The 27245-nt window shown below is 39.4% G+C and overlaps 1 protein-coding gene across 1 annotated transcript; it reads left to right on the top strand.

Moving 5' to 3' along the window:
* Positions 1-700: 700 nt before the first annotated feature.
* On the top strand, positions 701-26318 carry LOC109920833 (tyrosine-protein kinase Tec). The gene is made up of 12 exons (XM_048599854.1): positions 701-783; positions 2873-2938; positions 4229-4283; positions 6787-6866; positions 8212-8345; positions 11988-12062; positions 12778-12949; positions 13999-14215; positions 16790-16854; positions 20741-20859; positions 22360-22517; positions 25971-26318. The coding sequence occupies exons 1-12, from the start codon at positions 701-703 to the stop codon at positions 26043-26045; spliced, it is 1299 nt and encodes a 432-aa protein (XP_048455811.1). The 3' UTR covers positions 26046-26318.
* The last annotated feature ends 927 nt before the right edge of the window (positions 26319-27245 follow it).

The raw sequence follows: 27245 nt of genomic DNA, 5'->3' as shown, positions 1-27245 counted from the left end.
AGATAGTTGGAGATCAGTTCGGTGGGGCAGGAGCAGGCGGAGACAATGGGTCGACCAGGGCATTCAGGTTTGTGGATTTTGGGAATGAGATAGAAGCGGGCAGTGCGAGGTTGGGGAACGATGAGGTTGGAGGCCGTGGGTGGGAGGTCACCTGAGGTGATGAGGTTGTGGATGGTTTGCGAGATGATGGTTTGGTGCTCGGGGGTGGGGTCATGATCAAGGGGGCGGTAGGAGGAGGTGTCGGAGAGTTGGCGTCTGGCCTCGGCGATGTAGAGGTCAGTGCGCCATACTACAACTGCGCCTCCCTTGTCCGCGGCTTTTATGGTGAGGTTGGGATTGGAGCGGAGGGAGCGGAGGGCTGCACGTTCTGCGGGGGAGAGGTTGGAGTGGGTGAGAGGGGTGGAGAGGTTGAGGCGATCGATGTCTCGACGGCAGTTGGAGATGAAGAGGTCGAGGGAGGGTAGGAGGCCTTGGGGTGGTGTCCAGGAGGAGGGGGTGTGTTGGAAGCGGGAGAAGGGGTCAGTAGAAGGAGGGTTAGGTTCACGGTTGAAGAAGTAAGTGTGGAGGCGGAGGCGGCAGAAAAACTGCTCTATGTCCAAGCATGAGCGGTATTCGTTGATCTGTGGGTGGAGGGGGACAAAGGTGAGCCCTTTACTGAGGACTGACCGTTCGTCCTCAGTAAGGTGTAGGTCTGGGGGGGATGGTGAAGACTCGGCAGGGCCGGGTGCTGTTGTCTTCTCTGGAGCTGCTGGCTGTGGAGGCTGTGAGCGGAGCAACGTCGACGTCGGCTGTGGGTGGAGTTGCGTCGCGGCGGCGGTGGGCGGAGTTGCGTCGGCGGTGGGTGGAGTTGCGTCGGCGTCAGCGGTGGGCGGAGCGGCGTCGGCGGTGGGAGGAGCGGGGTAGGCGGCGGCAGTACCGGTGACGGTAGTCGCGACTTCAGTGTTGGTGGCAACGGCAGCGATGGTGTTCGCTGTCCCGGAAGTGGGAAACCCGGTGGTGGCGGATGTGATGTCATCTGTGGGTTCCCCGATAGTGGCCTCATGGTCAATGGCGGCGGGCACATTGTGGGGAAGGTCTTGGGTACGGCTGGGGATTTGGGGGGTGGAGGAAGCCCGTTTTGGGTGGTAGGCACCAGTAAGTTTACTGTACTTACGGTTTTTAGTGTCCAATAAAGCTGAGTAGAATTGTGAGTTCAGGTTGTGGATCCTACGAAGAATAAAAAACAGGAGAGGTCCTTTGCAGGTCTGGGAGAGGGAGGCTCTGATCTGGGGTAGGCTTGATTGTAGTGTCTGGAGATGCCGGCGCATTGCTGCAAGTGTGTGTTTCAGGAGTTGCAGGGAGAAACACTTCTGAAGGATCTCAATGCCATGAGTGTAGATATTGTCATGGTTGGGGCCAAATTGGGAAGGCTTGAATGTAGATTGTAGTCCATTGAGGATGATCTGGTTCCGTAGGAAGGTGATGTGGCTGTAGTACCTGGTTTGCTTCAGGACATGGTTGAGCATTTTGTCCATAAAAGGAACTACATCAATGAATTATCTCCAACAACATACCACTTTGGATTTGGCAACTGTCAAGTGATGTGTTGCCTAGTAGATTTCAATAATCAATTTTTTAGACATAAATACTGGAGCTAACATTGACTGTTCTTTGAAATGTCTTGAGCGAGTCAGTCAGTTGAAGGTCAATTGGGATGGGCAACAATGTTTGCCCAGCAATGCTCTCATTCCATGAAAGAATGAAGAAAAAGAAAATGTCCTTCTCCAGATCTCATTTTATGTAACTGACTGATACATTGGCTTGAATGTGCTGAAGACCAGCAATCACTGTCAGGTTGTGCTGGTTAAAGAGTATAGGGGAGATGAGTGATTAAGGAAGTGGGGGAGGATGATGAAGTAAGGAGATAAGAGAACAGATGTTAGTAAATTAGGACATAGGGTGAAAGGTGGGTAGCGTGGGTTGTCAGGATTGAATTCTAATTTAGTTGTGTTCGGCGGAGCCGGAGGGTGGATGATACATAGAAACGTAGAAACATGAAAGACAGGAGCAGGAGAAGGACATTCGATATCTCAAGCCTGCTCTGCCATTCAATATGATCAAGGCTGATCATCAAGCTTAATACCCTAATCTCACCCTCCCCTCGTATCCCTTGATCCCTTTAGCTACAAGAACTATATTTATCTCCTTCTTGAAAACACATAATGTTTTAGCCTCAACCACTTTCTGTGGCAGTGAATTCCCGAGGCTCGCCACTCTCTGGATGAAGAAATTTCTCCTCATCTCAGCCCTAAAACCTTTACCATTAATCCTTAAATTATGACCCCTGGTCTGGATTCTCCCATTATCTTGAACATCCTTCCTGCATCTAACCTGTCTAGACCTGTGAGGATTTTATATGCTTCTAAGAGATCCTCCATCATTCTTCAAATGATCTGGGATTCGTTATTTTTATGTTCAATTTTGATTCTTTCCTATTTAGTTGTCTGATCTTGCAATCTAGATAACACCATACTCTTGTAGTGCTATACACTTGACCCTGTTCTGAGCACCCTGTCTGATCTTGTGCATGTTTTCAATCTCTCTGCCTCTATCCTGATCCCATCTAATGCATATGGTGCCTTATTTTGACAAGATAGGATGACATTACTGTGTGATAACTAAAATCCAAAATTCTAAAATTCAAAGTTTAAGGTTTTACTTTGAGAAAAGATAGAAATAACAGTACTTTCCAAATATTTTCTTCACTTGAATTAGTACTACTGACTGGCAAATTATTTGTGTTGTTTTACTTGTGTATTCCTTTTGCATTTGTCTAATCTGATGTTATTGAAATGTTCCTATGAAACTGAAAGTAATGAACATATTGTTTCAGAAATGAAGGATTCATTCCGAGCAACTATGTGACTGAAAAGAAATCGAATAATATAGAAGCATTTGAGTAAGTTCATTATATGGCTACTGTATTTGTATTTTGAATGGCAGTAAGGTCTTGTGACATTTGGCATTTAAGAGTGGACAATTAATAAAGTCTCATTCTTTGACCTAGATGCTTGGTGCTTTCAGCACTCTAGGATTGAACATTTGATGTTACAACCTCGTTACTGATGGCATATAGAGCCCAATCAGCTCTGAAGGGCCTTGCACAATATACTCCTGTGCTGCAATTATCAAAAAATGAAAAGCACTATGCAGGAAATTCGACTGACTCTCTACCCACTGGCTCAAAACATACTTTTAGGCCTCATTTCAATTGTTCCACTTCTACATACAGCTGAACAATTTCATGCAACAATTTTTTGTTGGTTGCTTACCTTGCCTGCACAAGGCAAATGGAGAGGACTGTGGGAAGGAGCTGGCAGGAAGGCAAAGGTACTGAGAGGACCTATCATGCTTCTATTAGCTCCAGATGAATTATTAAAAATGTGAACTTGTCCTAGTGGTGGTACTTCCTTGCTGGACTGTTCTTATGTATGGAAAAGCACAATAGAACAAATTTGATGTTTTCTTAACTTAAGAAAGGGGTATAATATCGATTTTGGATGGCTGCTACAGAAGTCTAAAAATCAAGTTTAGCACAGAACATAGCTCTCTGAAATCTTAACTTTTGGCCTATTTTATAGAAGTAAAATGGCTGCAATGAGGGCTCACTTCTACTCAATTAATAGTTAAACATATTTTCAAAAGAACCACTCAGAGAACAAAATGTTTACAACTTATTTGATGAGCCGAGGGGCCACAGTTACAATTTCAGACTTTCTTGTCATTTGCTCCTAACTAACTTGTTTATTTCTTATTTGGGCAACAGTGGTTCGTGTTACCCATTTGAAAGGTGGAGCAATAGTTAAGATCTCACTCTGCTCAACTTAGTAATGATGACAAAGTTTGAAAAAGGATAAGGAGAAGCTTATTAATTAGAAAAACAAAACAAAAACCCCATGGATGCTGGAAATCTGAAATAGAAGCTTAAAACTTGGAAATACTCAGTAGGTCAGGCAACATTTGTGGAGAGAAATATCATTTCTCTCTTCCTCTGCGGATGCTGCCTGAACTCTCAAATATTTATAGTATTTTGAGTTTTAGTATTAAGTAAAACTTGTTGGAGCTAAGAGCACATGAAGGAAGAAGCTTTGGTCTTTCAGTGCTCATTGTTGATGCAGCACTATGACACCAATGTGATATATTGAAAGGATGACAAAAAGGATATGGAAATAATCTTCTTTTCCTGCAGGTGGTACTGTAAAAACATAACACGAAGCAAAGCAGAGCAGCTTCTTCGACAAGAGGTAAATCAGTCTGCAATTTTTTAAAATATTAATTCATGGGATGTGGGTTTCACTGACTAGGCTAACCTTTAGTTACCCAGAGTGCAGTTAAGAATCACCTACAGTGGTCTAGAGTCAAATATAGACCAGACCAGGTAAGGATGGCTGATGTCCTTTTCCAAAGGATATTAGTGAACCAGATGGGTTTTTCCAGCAATGATAATGATTTTACAGTCACCATTTGACTTTAGTAAGGCCTTTGATAAGGTTCCACATGGTAGACTAATTAGTAACGTTAGATCACATGGCATTCAGGGTGTGCTTGCCAATTGGATACAAAATTGGCTTAACAGTAGGAGACAGAGGGTGGTGGTGGAGGGATGCTTTTTGGACTGGAGACCTGTGACCAGCGGTGTTCCACTGGGATTAGTACTGGTTCCACTTTTGTTTGTCATTTATAAAAATTTTTTGGATGAGAACATAGGAAGCATTGTTAGTAAGTTTGTGGATGACATCGAAACTGGTGGTACAGTGGAAAGTGAGAAAGGTTATCTAAGGTTACAAAGAGATCTTGATCAATTTGTTCACCGGGCTGAGGAGTGGCAGATAGAATTTAATTTTAATAAATGTGTGGTATTGCATTTTGGCAAAACAAACAAGGGCAGGACTTATACAATTAATGGTAGGGGCTCTAGGTAGTGTTGTAGAACAGAAAGACCTAGAAGATCAGATACGTAAGTTTTTGAAATTTGCATTACAGGTAAGCAGGGTGGTTAAGAAGGCGTTTAGCACACTTGCCTTCATTGCTCAGACATTTGAGCATAGGAGTTGGGACGTTATGTTGAGGTTGTTCAGGACGTTGATGAAGCCTCTTCTGGAGTGCTGTGTGTTGTTCTGGTGGCCCAGTTAAAGGAAGGATATTGCTAAGTTGGAGAGGATTCAGAAAAGATTTGCCAGGATGTTGCTGGAAATGGAGGGTTTGAGTTATAAAATTGGGCTGGATAGGCTGGGACTTCTTTCACTGGAACGTAGGAAGTTGAGGAGTAACCTTATGGAGGTTTATAAAATCATGAGGGACATAGAAAAGGTGAATAGCAAAGGTCTTTTCCCTAAGGTGGGTAGTTCAAAACTAGGGGCCATATTTTTAAGGTGAGAGGAGTACGATTTAGAAAGGACATGAGGGGCAACTTTTTTACACAGAGAGTGGTTTATGTGTGGAATGAAGCACCAGAGGAAGTGATGGATGCAGGTACAGTTAAAACATATAAAAGACATTTGGGTCAGTACATGAATAGGAAAGGTTTGAAGGGATATGGGTCAAATGCAGGCAGGTGGGTCAAGTTTAGTTTGGGAACAAGGTCGGCATGGACTAGTTGGACCAAAGGGTCTGTTTCCATACTGTATGACTCTATTGGACTCTGAATTCAGTTATTTTATGAATTCATTTTCTACCATTTGCCATGGCAAAAATCAAATCTGCGTCCCCAGAACATTACTTGAGTCTCTGGATTAATAGTTTAGCAATATTATTACCAGGTTATTGCCTACCCAAAATACCACGGATTCGAAAAACATTGTCAGAAGTCACACAACACAAGGTTATTGTCTAACAGGTTTATTTGAAATCATAAGCGTTTGGTGCATTGCTCCTTCGTCAGGTGAATCACTTTGTGATTTCAAATAAATGTGTTGGACTACAATCTGGCATAGTGTGACTTCTGACCTTGGCCACCCCAGTTCAACACTGGAACCTCCTCTTCTTGAAAAAACATTAAATCTCTGACAATATTTAGAGAGAACTTAGAGAGAATTTCTCAAGTATTGATGACTTAAGGATTACGATGAGTTGGCACTGAAGAGGAGTTGAGGCCTAAGGCAGATCAGCCATGATCTTATTGAATGGTGGGGCAGGCTTGAGGGGGCATAGGCCCTACATCTGCTCCTACTTCTTACATTTTTATGTTCTTATGATTTTTTTTGGACATGCATTTAAACTCAGGTTACATGATATATTTTGTGAACTTGAATAATTTAGCAAAATATTCAGAAATAAGAATGAAGTTAAAATAAATAAGGTTTTGTTTTACTCACTCATGGTATGCAGGTATCACTGGCTGGCCAGCATTTATTGCCTATCCCTAGTAGCCCTTAGGAAGGTGGTGGTTAGCTGGTAGCGAGAATGAATAGCTAAACTCCACGCATCTTATTATACAGGATTTCAACAAGTAAGCATAAATTGTAAGGAGATTAGTCATTTCTCAAGATCATACTATTTCTGTCTTTAAGCACTTGTGTTGTATTTTCAGATGCTGGGGGGTGAAATTGCTCTTCACCTCTAGCGTTTCTTGGTTGCCTGTTTTACATCACTTTGTATATTCTTTCCCTTAGATTTTAATATTGAACATATGCAAAGCATGTCACAAATTCGTTATAAGTGCAAAGGCCAATTTCACCTCTTAGTCTTTTGCAAATGTTAGTTTGCAGGTTTTTGAAAAAATATATTTTTGTGTATATTTTCTTTCAGGCTAAAGAAGGGGCTTTTATTGTCAGAGACTCGAGCCAGCAAGGGCTTTACACAGTGTCTGTTTACACTAAAGCTGGAGGGTAATCATTGATTTTACTTCATGAATTTTCGACTGGAACATTATGATTTTATGTGCTATTCATCTAGATGTGCAAGGACAAAAATGGGTCATACTTTGCAGATTGCTTTTCTTAAATAATAATTATTTTTAGCAAGGTTAGGATATGCCCATGTCTATCTAAAACCTTTGCACTTTTGAAAGGATAATTCCACTTCTTCATATTCTAAACAATACATGAACAGGAAGTCTTTCCACTTCAAGCAGGCTGGAGTTTATTGAGTTTAGAATTAATTAAAGGATCCACTACAGTGTAACTAGCACACTTGAAACAAGAGTCCAGATGTCATCTGCAAAATAAACACAACCCTTATTTCAGGTCCTAGCTAATTCCGATTTGTGATGGAAGATTTTTCATGGGTCATATTTCCCTATCTGAAAAAAAATTCTATCTTTTCCTTTCACAGACTAGGCAAGTCATAGAATTGAACAGTTACAGTTTCACTGAACTGTTGCATTCAGATAAATTGCTGCAACATTCACGACAATCTCTGGACAAACCCTGAAGTGAATCATAAACTTTAGAGACCCCAAGAATATCTTCTACTTATTTTCTGCATTTGCATGACCCTAAATACTAAAGGTGTTTTATGATCACAGTGATGCATGTTGGAAGAATCATGTTGCATCAACATCAATTTGAGTGACACACTAACTCCATCCACTCTGTGGAGCAGAAATAGATTTCTGTACTTTTATATACATACGCAAAGCAGAGTTTTGTTAGTTTTTTATGCAATGTAATAATTGCTGCCAAGTATAATATTAGGCTTCCTTATTGCACTCTCATTTTAAAATTTATAAAATCAAAATCGGCTTCAGTTGGTCTCAAGCTATTGCATACCAATAGACCATGTAATTAAACGATTCATTTAAGCCTTTCAATATAATTGGTCATCCAAGAGTGTATTATTACTCACACTATAGCCAGTGGGGAATCTCAAATTTTATGAGACTTGTGGTTTGAAGTAGTTGTACACTTTCATCAAAAATGGTTTTGTTTTAAAATGATAGAACAGTTGCATTGCATTTTATATGCCAATGGCATAGAAACTGCAAAATCATTAACTTATATAAAAATAGAATATGTTTCTTAATTGTTTATCTTATTACTTTTGCTACTAGTCAAATAAATCACATAGAAAATATGGTAATATGAGAGGTCAACGCTGATATCATTGGAACTAATGCAACTATTTCCTTTGGCTGCAGTGCCTCCTGTAAGAAAATAACTGTTCAGTGGTTGTAAACATAAAGGAATATTTTGATATGTTTGTTTTATTTATGATCTTAATGTTTTCCTACAGTGAACAAAACGGATCAGTCAGGCACTACCACATAAAACAGAAGCAGACATCAAAGAAACAGTACTATGTGGCAGAAAAACACCTTTTCGACACCATCCCTGAGCTCATTAAATATCATGAACACAATGCAGCAGGTACAGTATAGAAATGATTCTATCAAAATATTTAAAACATGAAACGCGTTTAATTTTAGATCATGAGTGTACGTGTACTGATTGGTAGTTACTGTAATAGGAGATGATACACCCTAAATATTGCAGCCTCTGTCATGACTATGTCAAGTGCGAAGCTGGTAACATTTCTCCCATTGTGTCAGAAACCTGTGAGCTCGGTGCCAGGCATTTGAAATCATAAATTAAGATGACACTTCAGAACAAATACAGTGCTTGTGCAGTACTGCACGACTGGATGTACCATCCTTCAGGTGAATCATTAAACTAAGGCCACATCAGCCCTGGTCACTTGTGTAGACTGATATAATTAATCTCATGGCTGTTTGTGAAGAACAGTAGACATGTGTCTTGGGTAACATTCTTTGCTCATCAACACTGCCACAGCTTAGATTACATGGTTCTTATTGGTGTTAGCAAAGTTTTAGTATGTTCAAAACGGCTTCCTTTTTCCATGCAATGTGAGGATTCCTGGTAAGGTCAGCATTTATTGCTCATCCTAAATTGTTGTTGAGAAAATGGTAGTGAGCTGCCTTCTTAAACTGGTGCAATTACACTGCTGAAAAGGACTTCAGGATTTTGACACTAGGACTCAGAAATGGTGTTAAAGATCCATATTAACGCACTGTGTGTCTGTGTGGAGAGGGATCTGCAGGTGTTGCTGTTATTTTGGTCACGTTATGAGAAGTCAGAAGGCGACTTATTTGCCCAGAAGTACTAGCCTTTAACTTGCTCTTAAAGCTGCAGTATTTATATACCAGATCCCATTAAGTTTCTGATTAATGGTAATCCTCAGAACATGATGGTAATGCCATTGAATGTCAAGAGGTAGTTAGATTATTTGTTGTTGGAGATGGTCATTCCCTGGCACTTGTTTGGTGCAAATGTAATTTGCCACTTATCAGCCCAAATTGGAATATTGTCCATACACAGCAAAGCATGAATATAAACAGCTTCAGTATCTGAGGAGTTGTGAATGGCACTGAACATTATGCAATCCTTTTCCAACCTAATCATGGAGGGAAGATCATTGAAAAACAACAAAAGTGGGTTTGACATGAGGAGAACTTGTGGTGATATCCTGAGACTAAGAGCGTTAGACCAGCAGCAATCTGCAGTGGATGCCATCCTCCACGTGAAGACATTGTAGCTGAAGCTTCCCTCAGGATGTGCAGTGATGTAACAAGAGGCCCAGAGTCTATTGCCCTTAATACCATTTTCTCTGGATTAGTGAGGTGCAGAGTTGGTAAAGACTCACGAAGTCCCAAATTGTCACAGAACTATGGCAACTACCGAAGAGGGAACTGTGACATGAAGGAATGGGTGGTCATCCAAACCTGGTGGCCATGAAGGTGACAGCTGTCTTGAACTTTAATCTAACTGGCTTCTTCCAAGGCCCTGGTGCTTAAACAATAAAGGGGTATGGATGTTCAGTTATATTACAATGACGCGTCTGCCATACCATCAATGTGCCCTGAGGAGCATTAGTTGGTGGTTGCTGTCCCAAAACATATGCCATGAAAGGCAACACTTGACCGGGTGCATGCTAGGCTTCAAACATGGTGCCAGCATTAGGGACCCTGAAATGTCCTGGCAATGTCGACTACTTCTGCTTCTGGTGAGTGGGATAATTGGGCTGTAATCGGATATGCGGTGTGCTAAATGAGTGTGGTACCTAGTTAACAAGGTGAACTTGTGCTGAGAGTGTGAGAAAACCTGCTTGGCTTCCAGGAGAGAAACCCTTATGAAACTCAGTAAAAATGACACTTTGTTGAATTCTGGTAAGATACAGCCAAAATAATCTTTCCCCAGTTTTGACTTTTTATGACAACCATCAAAGAAAACATGTAGCCAATTGATTGTATAGAACTTATCTTTTTACTCAAGAAAACATGTCCTCAGTAATGGGCAATAAAGATTGTTTTGAGACATTGCTCACATACTAGAAAAAAATACAAAGACTTTTTCAAAGTAATTGATTGACTGACTGTGAAGCACTATGGGACATTCTGAAGAAATAAATTTTGTTTTCATTAAATATGAAGACTTCATATTCCATAACATTCTTTAATAATGAATCATGACTATGTATTAAACAAATGTACTGTGGGCTTTGGTTAGAACAGACAATGCTATTATTTCAACTGCACTTTACAAAAAATATGTTTTACATACATCTGAGCAAAGTAATGAATTGAAACACACAAAGAGAGGTGATCTTATCAAAACGTATAGGATTCTTAAAGGGCTTGACAGGGTAATTTCTGAGAGGATGTTTCCCGTCATGGGAGAGTCTAGGACCAGAGGCATAATCTCAGATTAAAGGAGCACCAATTTAAGACTGCCATTCATTAACGATCTGAACAATGGAACAATAGGCATTGTTGCTAAATTTGCAGATGACAAAAAGGTAGGAGGTGGGACAGGTAGTTTTGAGGAGACAGCGAGTCTGCAGAAGACTCGGACAAGCTAGGAGAATGGGAAAAGAAGTGGCAGACGGAATACAATGTGGAAAAGTGTGAGGTTTTGCACATTGGTAGGAAGAATAGAGGTGCAGATTATTTTCTATATGGGGTAAAACTGCGGAAATCTGAAACACAAAAGGACTTGGGAGTCTTAGTTCAGGATTCTCTTAAGATTACAAGTAGGTTCAATTGGCAGTTAAGAAGGCAAATACAATGTTAGCATTTATTTCAAGAGGGCAAAAATACAAGATCAGGGATGGACTGCTGAGGCTACGTAAGGCTCTGATTAGACCACATTTGGAATATTGAGAGCAGTTTTGGCCTTGCATCCAAGGAAGAATGTGTTGTTCTTGGAAGGGATCCAGATGAGGTTTACAAAAATGATCCTGGTGATGAAGGGCTTGTCACATGAAGAGCAGTTGAGGACTTTGGGTCAATGAAGTTTAAAAGGATGATGGGGAATCTCATTGAAATCTACAGAATACTGACAGGCCTGGATAGAGTTAACGTGAGGAAGAGACTAGGAGGAGAGACTAGGACATGAGGGCACAGCCTCAGCGTGAAGGGATGACCCTTTAGAACTGGGGTGAGGAAGAATTTCTTCAGCTAGAGGATGTTGAATCTATGGGACTCAATGCAGCAGAGGGCTTATTGTGTGTATTTAAGACAGAGATATGTAGGTTCTTGATTAGTAAGTGGATGAAAGGTCATGAGGAGAAGGCAAGAAAATGGGGTTGGGAAACATGACAGCCATGATCGAATGGCAGTGCAGAGTTGATGGGCTGAATGGCCTAATTCTGCTCTTACATGATGTTGTGAGATGAGGAGGAATTTCTTCTCTCAGAGGGTTGTCAGTCTTTGGAACTCCTTGCTACAGAGACCTGTGGAGCCATAATCCTTGTGCATATTTAAGGATGATATTCTTGAACAATGAGGGAATCAAGAGTTAAGGGGAAAGTACAAGAAAGTGGACATGAGGAATGTCTGATTAGCCATGATCCTATTGAATAGTGGAGCAGGCTGAAGGGGCTGAATGGCCTCCTCCTGTTTGTATTTCTTGCGCTCTTATGGAAATATGAAATAAATATGATCGATGCAATACTAATCTTTGTTAAACTATCCCTTCTCTTCCATTGCCTAGGCCTTATCACAAGATTTCGTTATCCTGTTGGGCTAATGGGAAGATGTATTCCTGCAACAGCTGGCTTCAGCTATGGTACTGTCTGTTATTATTTATGTCGCTGCATATAGATTTAACAACCACTTCACTCTCCATTGAGACAGTAAATAGGAAATGAACAATTTTAAGCAAAAACTTTCAAAATGTAAACACATATTAGGTAACTTCCTGTAAGGTAACTCACAGATAGCCTGGGCCATGTTTAAATTGAGCAGAGCTTAGCCTGACCTGCCTCCACCTCACTAATTTGTGCCAGGATAGCATCCCTATACAGGAGGCTGCAATGGACTGGAAGCCCAGAACCTCCCTGCTCGGCTAACCCAAATCACCCAGATGAAAAGAAATGCAATGCTCAACCCTTTTAAATTTCATTAAAAATCTTTTCAAAATTTTTATTGAGGGTGGTATTAGAAACTTAGAGGGTACATTTCCACTTGGTTTCTCTGGTTCACCTACCTTAACATTAATAAGAGAGCCTTGGTTCCTGTGATGATTAACTGGAGAGGAACAGTATGGCAACTCACCTCTGAACTCAACCTGAGCATCTTGTAGCACAAGCTCACAACCCAGTTGGTGAGTTTCTAATCTCAGTTGTTGATTGTACTTCATCATGCCAACCTGTAAAATTCCAATGACATAACGTTATCAATGGAAATAGGATAATACCGTGAAACATTTTCATTTAGGCACCCTAGATAAATGTGAGTTGCTGTTAAATGATGATTCACTTAAAGTTGCTTTTTCTTTACAGAAAAGTGGGAGATAAACACATCTGAGTTAACTTTCATGAAAGAACTGGGAAGTGGACAATTTGGGGTGGTGCGTCTAGGAAAATGGAGGGCTACGCATAAAGTTGCAATCAAAACCATTTTTGAAGGTTCAATGTCTGAAGAGGATTTTATCGAGGAAGCTAAGGTCATGATGTAAGTGTTATTGGTGGCATAGAAAAGTCCAAGGTTTTGTTTGTGAAAATGAAAGGAAGGAATACAAAGACAGAGAGTTTCCCTGTTCTGCATCAGGACAGGACCTCCATCTGCAAGAGTTTTGTGTTGCTGACTGTTGAGATTTAATTTACATTTTTCAATTGTGTCACTTGTGGTATTCCCACTTTGCCAGAAAGACTATGTTTTCTGGAGATTGACAATGGTTGGTTGTTTCAGTAGGTGGACTTTATTCCTCAAATGTAAAGTTCACAGACTGGAGGAAGGAATTCAGCTCAAGTGAATGATTCTATTCCTTTGGGAAGGGTTTAAAATGTAAATTGTTCCACTGATCTTTTGCAGCATTAACATGCTGGTATTATTAACACTAGAAATATTTTAAAAGTAAAACATTAACAACATTCCATCATTATGACTGAGGTTCAATATACTTACACAGATTGGGACCAGAATATTCAATGTCTGTTGTCACTGCCAACAGAAAATCTGGAAATGGAAGTAATTGGCAGGGAGGTGATATAATGGCGACTAGCCAAATTTACATCTTCACCGAACCCAATAATGCCTCTAATGCAACATAATTAAGTAGCAAAGCTGGATCATAGTGGAAAGGTTTGTAGCAGATTAATTACGGCAATCATTAAGGGAATTCATAGTCTTAAAATGAGAGTGAACATAACAGTAAGCCGGCAATTCCTGAACACAGTATGAAACAAGTCTCAAGTCTATCTGGCATAAAAATTTCCAGGGTAAGTGTAATAATTCTGGGTATTTGACAGGTTTAGCATTTGTAGAGACTTTCTTGTTCACACACCATCTCATGAATTAAATACATACAGATTTGTGTGGTATCCGTAATAACTACTGCCAGACAGATTTCCCTTTGGATAAATATAAAACTGATTATAATCTTTGGATAAAGTGGACAAATTTAAACTCTCACCTCAAAAAGAGTCCAAGAACTCTGCAATTATTTGATGCTGATATTTGCTGCTGAAAGTGACACTGAATCAATACTTTTCTTCCCTCAGGAGATTATCACATCCTAATTTAGTTCAACTTTATGGGGTTTGCACACAAAAGCGACCAATCTGTATAGTTACAGAATTCATGGAAAACGGTTGTCTGCTCAATTATTTAAGACAGAGACAAGGCCGACTTCACAAGGAAGCCTTACTGGGTATTTGTGAGGATGTGTGCGAAGGGATGAAGTACCTCGAGAGGAACCATTTCATTCACAGGGACTTGGTAAGAATTGTGCAGTTCCATTGCATAAAATAGCAATTTGTAGGGTGTTACCTGCAGAAAATCAGCATTTGTTACAATGACATACATTGGTAAATTTTGAGTGTACAAAGTAGCACTGTCACACATCACTGTCACTTAAGGAGAACCGGAATTAACCATAGGTAAGTTTCAGATCTGAAATAATGTACTTTCAAATAAGTGACAGGTGACATTATTGTCTGTATCATTGTTAATAAATATTGTGGTGAAATTGTGCTGTGAGTTTAGCATTTGAGCTAATTAACAGTTCATATCTCTGATAGCACACGTATATGGGTATATCAATATGCTAATATTGTAGGGTGAAATAACAAAGGAAAGGAACAAATGTTCTTTTGTTGTTTTCCAATTGTATGTGGTCAGTTACATTTTGCACCTTACACTTTCGACCAGACATTGAAGTGAATAATTCCACTGTCGGTGAATAAAATATGTTCCAATTGTAGCAACCATAATCTGCCATGTATCAAGCCACTACAGTGAGTTATAACATGAGCCAAGAACAGAGAGAAGTTTTCAGAGTACTTTTCCGCAGTCTTAACTTAGTATCTAAATTCCAAATGACCAGGAATTAAACAATTTATGTCTTTCTTTATGCTTCCTGCTACTAATGAATACCTACCGTAGATCTCAGTGAATCAGTAAGATTACTGTTACACTAAAGAGAAGTCCCAGGACATTGTAAATGTTTGGAAGTACTGAGTGCATGAAAAAGCACTGAGTTTGCCATGCTATGAGGAAGAAGAATATAATGATATTGAATGGGTTATATTAACTAAAACTTGTGTTGGAGATTGCAATCTATTAATTGCAGAGAGTGTGATGTTCCTGTTCCTTCACCTAGCTTATTATATGTCCCAGGTAAAATGCAAAACAAAATCAAATAAGAAGGTTCACATAAATGTAAGGGAGGCCCACATACAGATTTTCCACCCCTTAATTTGAATTGTTGGAGATTTCACTGGGCTGTATTCAAGGCAGATGTTCTTTCTGACCTTTTATATTTGTGCCAATAATATAGAATCATCCCAGGTATGTGAACAAAAAAATATGTACCAAATATCCTTGATAGCCATTCAAAGGCATTTCCTTTGTAGCCTAGAGTTGGGGTTTTTGAAAACATTGATTGATGTAGTATGAAGGAAAGTTGACTTCAACTATTTCAAAATGGTGTGGTTAAAAGGCAGTTGGGTTTAGCATTGTGAGAGTCATACGACCAGGCCTCTTTAGGGGAGATAAAGGCAACAGTTACTATTTTTACAATTGAAGCTAAAGGAAATTACTATTCTATGAGTCACATAGAAATACTTCTTCCAGTTGCCAAGGTGTCCAATTAAATAACTGTCTACATTAGGTTTTAAACAAGAAGATCTATTGACCAAGTTTCTTAAGAAACACAATTTTGTATTCTTTATCAAAACTCAACTTATTCAATAAAACTGCAACAATTGGTTAATATAAAAGTACAGAGGTTATCCTTATAAATATCCACAAAGTGGTTATGCGTGTGCGTGCACGGAGAATTTCATATCTGAGAAACTTATTACCTTGCTATTCCAAAACAGATCAGGAAAAGAGAAATAAAGAAATAATCTCTCTGTTGACACTGGGTTCCTAGGGAAAAAAATCACATTTGGCCAATGGATTATTCTTGAAAGCAAAAGGATAAAGCACAGGATGTTCTGGAGTGAATTGCTGTGATGTTCTGGCAGGTGCAGTCAAGTTGTGAATCATGCACAGTAGTCTCTCAAGTCTTGCAGATATACCTTGATCAGGAAGTATAACCTCCAGATGCTTTTTCAGCCACTCTTTCTTTATCTTGAATTGATTTCAGAAATTGGAGACTTCAGCTGGAAAGCTTGCTCATAACAACTTTTCCTCCATCTGAGCTGGCTCTCTCCAACCAGTTGCTATTCAAAAAAACAAAACAGCACCAGCTGGATCTAAAGCAAAGCAAGCAATTATCACTTGTTATGCGATTTCTACAAAGTCTTGTTGAAAATTCCAAAGTCCACAAGTGAACTTTCAATGACCTCTTTTAAAGAAACCACACCAGTGATGTCCATAAATGTTAAAATAAATTCCTTTTTCCAAAATCCTTCAATAATTAAATTCTCTAAACAATATTAAATATAATATATCTTTGCAGCACCAGCATGACGAAGGTTTGCATTGCATATCCATCTGGACAGTTAGAAGGATAGTCACTAATGTATCTTGTTACAGGATAGGGGTTACAAGTAAATTTATTGTGTAGGATGTTTTTGAAGACAGCCAGCCTCTCTGGCAGTCTTTGACACTGTAGTTAGAATTTGGTCCCATCAGGAGGTATGTGAAGCATTGTTTGTCTGAGTGACTGATTTCTGAGAAAATAATACTGCTCGGTCCTGTCACACATTTAAAGCATACTTTGTTATTGGGCTGTTTAATATGCTTTTTTCTCTTTATAGAGAGACATATGTGTCAAATTTGGTTATAAATCTGTTTGTAACAATGGAATTAATGCTTAACCTTGTTATTTCTTCTCATAACTAGGCTGCGAGAAACTGTTTAGTGGGTGACAAGAATGTGGTGAAAGTATCTGATTTTGGAATGGCAAGGTAATACGTTTCTCAGATATGAAATTCTAACTTTAATGGAAACATTCTGTAAGGTAACTATTGTTGATTGAATGTTAACAGACACTGCTTAATATTCTTGGAGTCCGTTTGGAACCTTTGCTAGGAGCAACCTCAACGAGGATCTCACTAATTTCAGAAATTAAGTAATCATGTCATCATCTGAAGTTTGAATTAAGATTATTATTAAGCAGTTCAGAGAAGGTTTACCAGACTAATACCTTATGAGGAAAGGCTAAACAAGACAGGCCTGTATTTTTTGGGGATTAGAAGAGTCAGAGGTGACTTAATTTAAACATATAAGTTCCTGAGGGGATTTGATTAGGTGTATGTTGACAAGATGTTTCCTCTTATGGAAGAATCTGGAACTGGAGGATGTAGTTTAAAAATAAGGGATCGCCCATTTAAGACAGAGATGAAGGAACATTGTTTTCTCTCAAAGGATTGTGAGTCTTTGGAATTCCCTTCCAAAACCTGTTGATGCAGAATCTTTAAATATTTTTAGGGCAGAGGTAGATACAGGTTTGATTATCAAGGGGATGAAAGATTATTGGGGAAATGCAGGAATGTAGAGTTGCGGTTAAAATCAGATCAGTCATGGTCTTTTTGAATGGCTGAGCAGGCTCATAGGGCCAAATGACCTAGTCTTGTTCCTTTCCATATGTTTGTATGAAATTGAATCAAAATCTTGTTTTTAACCACTTCATTGCAGATCAATGTGTTCCATGTTCTTATTGTGAAGCTTTGTCCTTGGTTAATGATTACAATGATGGTTGGAAATAATTCTTGATACCACCGAATTATCAATTCATGGCCATGACCAATATAAACAACTGAGCAAGACAGTGTGTAATCCCCAGGTCACTTAGATGCTTTATAGACCAAGACACCACTTGGTCAAAAAATATAGAACAAAACAATGCCCAGAAATTCAAGTGTACTGAAACTGAGAGACCTAGGTAGCATGTGCCTGCTCATGTGGTCCCAAGTAACATGTTAAATTTGTGTATGAGACTTCACACAAATGATTGAGTCTTGGGGTCAGCACTTTTCAAATGTTTAGATTTTGGTTTCAGCATTCTCCATTAAAGGTACTGTTTGGGGCTTCTTGTGGCAGAGTGGTAGTGTCCTTTCCTTATGAACCAGAAGGCCCAGGTTCAAGTCCCAGCTGCTCTAGAGACATGTACTAACCTCCTTGAGTGGTTTATTTGAAAATATCTAAAGGTGCTAAATAAGTGTAAGTTGTTTTTGTAATTACTGTTTATTCACATTAAAATGCACATAACCACTTTTGGATGCCCAATGCTGCCGTTATATTTTGGAGTACTCTCTGGTCTGGTGTCCATTTGAAGATGTCAATGCAGGCTCTTGTGGAATGGATGTTATTTTAAAAGCCTCCTTCTTGAGACACTTTCATCTATGGGTAACCTGAACAAAAAAGCTGTTCATTATGATATAATTGCGAGCTGCTATAGGGTCAGAACATCTGTGCCAAAAGCACACAATTCATTCTTGTAAAGTTAATTAGTTTGAGATCATATTGAATGGCGGAACCAGCTTGAAGAGCTGAAAGACTTACTCGTGTTGCTATTTTCTATGTTTCTGTTTCTAAACGTGATTGATGGATCCAGTCACAGGAGTTATTATCGCGGTTGGTGCAATACAATGAAGATGCAGAGAAACAGAGGAGAAGAAGACTTGCCAGGAAGTCCAAGACCAGTAGCAACCTCCAGTGGATACTGAGCAGTCTCCAGATAAAGAGGTCACAGCTGAAGGTCACCTCAGGATGCGCAGGCAGTATAGGGGTGCCAGAGTGAACGAATAAATGAATGATTTATTGTAACTTGTATTTTACAGTGAACAATACAATAAAATACAATGAAAAGCTTCAACTGTTGCCACAATCTGGTGCCATTTTGAATAGTTTAAGAATAAAAAGACATAACTGAGAGAGAGTCTATTTTTGTTCGACCATCTCTGCCATGAGTCCTTAACTGGCTCATCAACAACACCTGTACTGCCACCTCTCTGCCACCGCCTGCACTCAACCCACCAGAGTCAGAGTTGCCACTCTACAGGTACCACCACTTTGCGAGTTGCTGATGCTTTTCCGCCACCAGCGCCGGACACATGAACGGTGAAGTCACCACTCTTCAGGGACCATCTCATCACCGTTTGTCCCACCTCACTGCTGCCGATTCTGGGTCCTGTGCCGGACCCATACTCACCCCGCAAACCAGATACCTCAGTTCTGCCACCGCTGCCGCCTCACCGATAACAAGGAGTCCTTGGCTCCGGGCCTACTGCTAACCAGCTTTCATGCTTGACGCCAATTCCTCCAAAAGAACAAAGTCCTGTGTCCTTACAGGCTGAGAATGTCCCAGGACATTCTGCTCCAGCTTGTGTCATTGCTCAGTCCCAATCTGTGATCCGAAGGAATGGGTGACCACCCTATCCCAGTGGCCCAGCTGCATTGAAATTTCTGCAACTGACTCCACCCATGGAGCCATGGAGGACATGTGTGGGATCTCTCAATCGTCCCTCCACAAATGTACCAACACTGTTAACAACACCATTTGTGCCAGTTCACAAGACGTCATCTTGTTTCCCCGTGGCAAGATCAATGCTGCAGCCTGGGTAGTAGGCTTTACCAACTTCATTGGCTATGCCCCCAGGTGCATGTCACTATAAACTGTACACATCATGTACAGCCAATGTTGGAGTCATACCTGGCACATAGGAGGATGGCTGTTGCTGTTGGAGGTCAGTCATCTCAGCTCCAGGACATCTCTGCAGGAGTTCCTCAGGGTAGTGTCCTAGGCCCAACCATCTTCAGGTGCTTCATCAATGACATTTCCTCCATCACAAGGTCAGAAGTGGGGATGTTCACCAATGATTGCACAATGTTCAGCACCAAACACATCTCCTCAGATACTGAGAGATAGTAAGAACTGCCGATGCTGGAGTCAGAGATAACACAGTGTGGAGCTGGAGGAACACGGCAGGCCAGGCAGCATCAGAGGAGCAGGAAAGCTGACGTCTAGGGTCGGGACCTTTCTTCAAAAATTCTGTTATTCTCAGATACTGAAACAGTCCATGTCCAAATGCAACAAGATCTGGACAATATCCAGGGCTTGGGCTGCAAATTGACAAGTAACATTTATGCCACACAAATGCCAAGCAATGATAATCTTCAATAAGAGATAATCTAACTACCTTCCCTTGACATTCAATCATGTTATCATCACTGAATCTCTCACTATTGACATCCTGGAGGTTAGCATTGACCAGAACCTCAACTGGACTCGCCATATAAATAGAATGGCAACAAGAGCAAGTCAGATGCTAGTAATACTGTAGTGAGTGACTCAACCCCTGACTCCCCAAAGCCTGTTGACCATCTACAAGGCAGAGAGTGTTGTTGGAGCTGCACACATCCAGACAAGTGGGGAGTAACAATTCTCCTCAAACAGCAAGAATTCTTTGCATACTAAGTATCAGGACTGTGCATGTAGAAGTATCACAACTAAAAAAGTTTAATTAAGAAAAGAGTGATTTTATTTTCAAGTATGCAGAGGGTAGTGCATGTATGGAATCAGCTTCCAGAGGAAGTGGTGGAGACTGGTACTATTACAACATTTAAAAGGCATCTGGATGGATGTATGAATTGGAAGGGTTTAGAAGGATATGGGCCAAATGGGACTAGATTTATTTAGGACATCTGATCGATATGGACGAGTTGGACCAAAGGGTCTGTTTCCGTGCTGTATATCACTATGACTCTATAACTTGATCAGACACATAACTAAATTCCTTTCCAAAGACGTTTTCATGCCTGTTAAACTGTTGTGATGTCTGTTTTCTACAGGTATGTCCTTGATGATGAGTACACCAGCTCAACAGGCTCCAAGTTCCCCGTCAAGTGGTCACCCCCTGAGGTCTTTCACTTTTCTAAATTCAGCACCAAATCAGATGTCTGGTCATTTGGTAAGAAGTTTCATTTACTCAAGGAATTGATGGGATTAAAATTCTTTACTAACTACGTATAAAGGTTAATTGTCAATGAGTCGCTGAGCCTCAAGTGCTTTGCGATGAACTTGTAAAAGTACAATTTTCTTTTCAGTCACAGGACACGAGTGAGATTAGGAGAAACTTCTTCGCCCAGAGAGTAGCGAGTCTGTGGAATTCTCTGCCATAGAAAGCTGTTGAGGTCAAACCTTGAGTGTTTTCAAGAAGGAGTTAGATCTAGTTCTTAGGGCTAAAGGGATCAAAGAGTAAGGGGAGAAAGTGAGAACAGGGTATTGAATTAGATGATCAGTCATGATCATATTGAATGGCAGAACAGGCATGAGGGGCTGAATGGCCTATTCCTACTCCCTTTTTTGTGTTTGTATGTTTCCTCCTTTTTTAGAAGTCAATTCATATACATTCTAGTGATTATGAGACTGGAGTGGATGGGGATCTTGGGCACAGTTCTTAGTTATGCATATAGAATATGCCTGGGCATCCAGTAGTGGCACAAAGTTAAAATGCTTTATTTTCTTATTCTTTTAGATTCTTTTCAGCCTATTTAATTGATTGGCTCTTTTCTTTTGCTGCCGTAACAATCATGGATGGCAGGAATGTACAAATATTCCTAACATCTAATATTTCAAAGGTGATAATGATAATGAGTGCATGGTATTACATCTTATTATGATTTTCATTTCTTTATAATACTTTACTTCATATTTCAATGGAAGTGTTCCTGTTCCTGAGGTCAATTTTGTACAAGATGCTGCTCTGCCTAGTCAGCTTAGGTTAGCTAATGCAGATGATAAAATTGATTTTAAAGTGAATTCGGACCTACCATTAGAAAGAAATTGGGTCTGCAATGGGTAGAACAATACCAAATAAAATGCAGTGATTAATATAGTTGGATCTGTAGATCAGTGACATTATTTGGAATGTCAGTGAAATATTTAAAGGGAAGATTGAAAAAGGATTTGTTCATAGTAGTACTTGGTAGTTAACACACCAAGATACTGTGATATGTACTGGAGCAATAGAATGTTGAACCCTCGTTGCCAAATCGGTAGACTATAATTGACAGTTATCATGTTCCAAAACATCCCCATTCTCCACAGTAGGGGAGGCCTGGATAGCAATGGAAAGGTATCTGAAGTATTCACAACTATCTTCAAGCTGTATTGCCATCTCTGCTTCCTCTTGCTGTCTTTATTCACTCCACATAATGTCAAGAAATAGCTGAAGGCATTTAAAATGAAGGCTGTGGGCTCTGACAATATCCTGGCTGTATTACTAAAGATTTATGCTCTAGGACGAGCTTTGTTCTTAGCCAAGTTCCAGCGCAGCTACAGCACTGCCATCAATGTGATAATGTAGAAAATGTCAAGAAAAATTTAAATGCTATGGGAATGAATTGAAATAGTTCTTTCTTGTGTGTAAATCTCTGTTGATTTTTTAAAAATGTTATTGTTCTTTCAGGTGTTTTGATGTGGGAGGTATTTACTGAGGGTAGAATGCCTTTTGAGAACAAGTCAAATGCTGAGGTTGTTGATGAAATATCTCGAGGAGAGAGGCTCTATCGACCATCACTTGCTTCGCTCTCAGTGTATCAAATCATGTACAGCTGCTGGCATGAGGTTGGTTGCTATTTCAGCTCTTTATATAGACTGTCTTCACCTTGTTACAACATGACATTTACTGTGGTTGATAGCAGTGAATTTCTTGGTGTGGTCACAGGAGAGTTTAAGGGTATATGGGGAAATAGGGACTGTGTGACAACTTGGTCGTCAATGAGGACCAGATATTGCAGAATTTCTGGAGTACATCTTGCTCTCGAACCATTATTCAGTTCTGAATCAGTTCTGAATTCTTGTGGGAAATTTTGTTCTTTGTTTCCCTACCTCTGGGTATGAAAACCTGGGCTCATGTCTCACCTACTACAGAGGTGTGTATTAACATTCCTATCCGTGGGAATGATGGTTCATCTGGGGGATGTAGCCAGAGCAAAATCCACTGCAGTTTGGGTGACTCAGCTGTACAGGACAAAGCAGGAAGAAGATTAGAAAGAAATACGAGGGGATTTGATAGCTAGGAGAATAAACATTTCTGTGTCGACAGACATGCTTCCAGATTAGAATGTTACCTCCTTTGTACTTGAGTCAAGGATGTCATTGAAGAGTAGAACATTCTGAGGGAGAATGAGCAACGAGTGGTTGTGGTCCACATTGGTACCAATGACAGAGATAGGAAGTGAGAAAAAATCCTGTAGACAGATTTTATTAATAGCAAACAAAAAGTATAGTCACCTCCAGATTAATCCCAATGGTGTGCTTTATAACAGTCAGAGGGAGGAGCAGATGAATGTGTATTTGAAGAGGTGGTGGAGGGCTTTAAATTCTTGGGATGTTGGGACCATGTACAGGCCCAATGGGATTGATGAACAAGGCTGGGAGCATTGTCTTTGCAGGGCAATTTTCTAGTACTATTTGGGAGACTTTAAATTAACTTGGGAGGGAAATGGAAACTAGAATGTAGAATTAGCAATGATAAATATGGTGCAGAAAGGATTCAGTAAAGCAGATCACTCTAGAGTAAGAAATAGGTTGTTGATGTCAGACTAAGAATGAATCCATGAAAGTCTGTGCAAGAAACACAGTAAATGAGGTTGTTGTACTGTTGGTGCACATATCCATGTGGCAATGTGATAATGTAGTAGTAAATATCAACAGGACTGGTTGCTAAATAGCTCTGGATACTAAGTGATCAGGAAAGATCGAGACAGAAAGAAGAGTGAAGAGTATATTGATTTAAGGAGACTATTACCGTGCTAGAGCTAGATGATGTCCTGAAACAGCCACAAACCAAATTTATTCGGTTAGAGTAAAGAAACAGTAGTGGTACCATTATGTCACTAGCTATATTCAATTGGCCACTAACAAGCAGAAAAGATGTAGAGGAACAAATTTGCAGTGATATTATAAAGTTGGAAAAATAGTGTTGTAATATCCTAGTCCAGACTATGATAGTAATAGTGTAAAGGGCAGGGGTCCTATGGGATGTCCAGGAGAATATTTTTGATCGCTATGTTTCTAGCCCAATGAGGAAGGAGGCATTGCTGGATCCAGTTCTGTGGTTCATATAACAAGGATCAGTGATCATAGCATCATAAGTTTTACGCTAGAAATGGAAAAAGGACATAGAACAATTTCAAGTTAAAGTACTTAATTGATGGAGAGTACATTTCAGTGAGGTGAGAACAGATCTGTGTCAAGTAAAATGGAACCAAAGATTGCCAAGCAAATCTATAATGGAATAATGGACTATCTTTAAAGAGGAATTGATTTTGGTACAATTCCCATGAGTATGGAAAGAGAAGGCAACTGAGTACAAAGCTCCCTGGATGATGTGCAAGATTTAGAGTAAGCATAAAACGTGCCTGTATGACTAATACCAGTTGGATGATGTAATTGAGAACGAGGTTCAATATAGAAATGTAAAGGAGAGAATGAAAAACAAATCAGAGATAAAGAGAGAGTGTATGAAGAGATTGCCAAAGTTCAAAGGGAATTGAAATTCATCTATAAGCAAAATGGTTAAAAAAAAGATAGTGAAAAGAGAATTTGGCCATTTAGTGACTAAAAAGGAAGTTGATTGCCTTGAGGCAGAAGTCATAGTGGAGGTACTAAATTAATATTTTGTATCTGCCTTTACCAAGGAAAAGGTTGCTACTAAGTCATAGTGAAATGTGAGGCTGTTGAGATACTGGGTAAAACTAAAGGTTGGTAAAGAGGAGGTTTTGGAAAGACTGGCAATACTTAAAGTCAATAAATTACCAAAGCCAGATGAGTTGTATCCAAGGATGCTGACAAAAGAGTGAAGATTGTGAAATACTAGGAATAATCTTCCAATCCTCCTTAGACTCTGGGCTGCTGTAAGAGGACTGGAAAAATGCAAATATTACACTTTTGTTCACAGCAGAGTATAAAGAATAAACTCAGCAATTACAGTCCAGATAGTTTAATTTCAGCGGTGGGAAAACATTTAAAGATAACAATCCAGGCGAAATTAACAGTCACTTAGAAAAGTGTGGATTAATTAAGGAAAGCCAACGTGAATTTGTTGAATAAAAATCAAAAGAGCTGCGGATGTTGTAAATCAGAAATGAAAACAGAAATTACTGGTAAAGCTCAGCAGGTTTGGCAGCATCTGTGGAGAGAAATCAGAATTAATGTTTTGGGTTGAGTGACTCTTCCTCAGGCTTTGTTAGATGATCACTTTGTTTAACCAATTTGATTTTTTGATAAGTTTTTTTAAGAAGGTAACGGAGGTGGTTGATATGAGTAATGAAATTGATGTGATGTACATGGACTTTTCTCCCAGGGCCCCATAACCCCTAACTCAATTAATTGTAGGTCAAAAGTTTAACTCAGCCTTGAGTATATTCAATTACTCAGCCTTCAAAACACTCTGTGGAAGAGAATTCCATAGGCCAACATCCTTCATAGAGAAGCAATTCTTCCTTATCACCTTCTTAAATAGGAAATCTTTTATTTTTAAACTGTACTCCATAGGTTCAGATTCCCTGACAAGAGAAAGCAACATTTCAGCATCTACACTGTTAAGCCCCCTGAGAATCTTATTTCTTCCAAAACAAACATTCCATTCTTCTAAATTCTAATGAGCATAGACCCGAACTGAGCTGCCTTTCCTCTTAAAACAACCTCTGTAAAACTGAAGGACAACTTCTGAGGTAGCCCTGGGCTACACTGGGATTTCTGTTCAACTTATGGCGTATCTCTTTTTCTGTACGTTGTTCAGGTCCATTTCTAGCTACTCTGTTCCCTGCTTCCTGGTTTAACTAATCCTTCAATTCCTTATTCTTCTCTTCTGCCTGTACATTCACTTTCTTGCTTCTTCAAATATGGACTATCATTTGGTACTCATTCAGCGTGATGGGGAGACATTTAGATTTCTCTGAATATTGTCAGAACCCAGTTCCGGGGATTTAAGATGGGTTTAGTGGCACGGCATATTAGTAAACAATCACTGTGTAGATAATGACTTCAATTGTTTTGAATGCAATTTTTCAGAAACCAGATGGGCGCCCTAGTTTTCGTGAGTTGTTGGACATGATCAACGAGATCACAATGAATGACCATAAGTGAAATGACTTCTCACATGCTCAACATCCTGGACGTGGATTGAGAACATTCAGAAAGCATCCTGTGCAGATGTTTTGTCTGTTCATGTTTCACAGGCAACACAAAGTATGTGCCTGAAATATCCGGAATGACACCCATTTCTTCACGGCATCAGATTACGCAGCATTTAAGTGCAATAAAGACAAAGTTTCAAGAAAGGAGACAGGACAGTGATATGTAGATGGCTTTGTTTGTAATGCTGCAAAATATCCAGCTGAGATTTGAGGTTATTATATAGTTTGGAGGATAATTGTAAATTATGTTAATATTGGTATTCACGTTTCTTTGTGGAATGTATTATAATTATTTAAATTTCGGTTGCTGTAGTCATGAATTATAATTATTTAAAGTTATCACAGCAACTGAAGGGGCAAAATGTGTCACATATTCACTAAAAGAATGTATGCAATAGAAATAAATTTTATTAAGTTTAACAAAGTTACCTTTAGCTACTTTAAGCATGTGACAATTTAAAATCATAAAGATAACAGAAATCATAGCATTAAAACCAATAATAAAGATGTATTATTTGGCAATGTAGAGTGGTTAGCTGTTCAGTATTGCAGTGTTTTGGGCAACATGTAGTGATGTGATGCAATTAACAGCAGTAAAGCACCTGCAAAAGGTCATGGAAGAGCTTTCAGACATCTGTTATTTAAAAGAGAATCTTTTAGACAAGGCAAAAATAGAATTGGGTCTAATGTATAACAGTAGTGATATTCTATCTATTCAATGACCTGTGAACATTTTGAGGCTGAGCTGAGCTTGTTTTACAATTACAGTCACAAATATTCAATTTTAATCAATTTTATTACAGCATAGTCCTGAAAGTAAAGCAATATTTTTTATTATATAAATCTCTGTAGGCATCCTAGAATAGCAAAAGAATTTGTTCATTCATCTTTGATTTATAAAACTTTAGTGCATTTGTATAGAATCCACCTCTTCTAAAGTATGTCAAGTCTGTGATATCTACAAGTTGTATGCAATCATGAAACTATAGCCAGAATGTAAGAAATTCCAAAAGAAAATGCTTATTCTGTTAAAAACTTGTATATAGATATTGAAGGCTGGTCCAAAATTTCTTTGTTCAAATAAACTGTTGGCAATGCACTGATATTTTCAATGGTTTGGTGATCGAGACAGAGGGGCAATTATAAACCT

The sequence above is a fragment of the Rhincodon typus genome, chromosome 1 (genome assembly GCF_021869965.1).
Source record: "Rhincodon typus isolate 14 chromosome 1, sRhiTyp1.1, whole genome shotgun sequence".
Lineage (NCBI taxonomy): Eukaryota > Metazoa > Chordata > Chondrichthyes > Orectolobiformes > Rhincodontidae > Rhincodon > Rhincodon typus.
Note: the sequence above shows the minus strand (reverse complement) of the source record. Positions and strands in the feature narration are given on the sequence as shown.

Excerpts from the sequence above, each read along its gene's own strand:
- LOC109920833 (XM_048599854.1), top strand. The coding sequence starts at position 701 with ATGGTGAAGACTCGGCAGGGCCGGGTGCTGTTGTCTTCTCTGGAGCTG. Across the intron at positions 2,939-4,228 it reads AATAATATAGAAGCATTTGA|GTGGTACTGTAAAAACATAA; the intron begins GTAAGTTCATTA and ends CTTTTCCTGCAG. Across the intron at positions 4,284-6,786 it reads AGCAGCTTCTTCGACAAGAG|GCTAAAGAAGGGGCTTTTAT; the intron begins GTAAATCAGTCT and ends ATTTTCTTTCAG.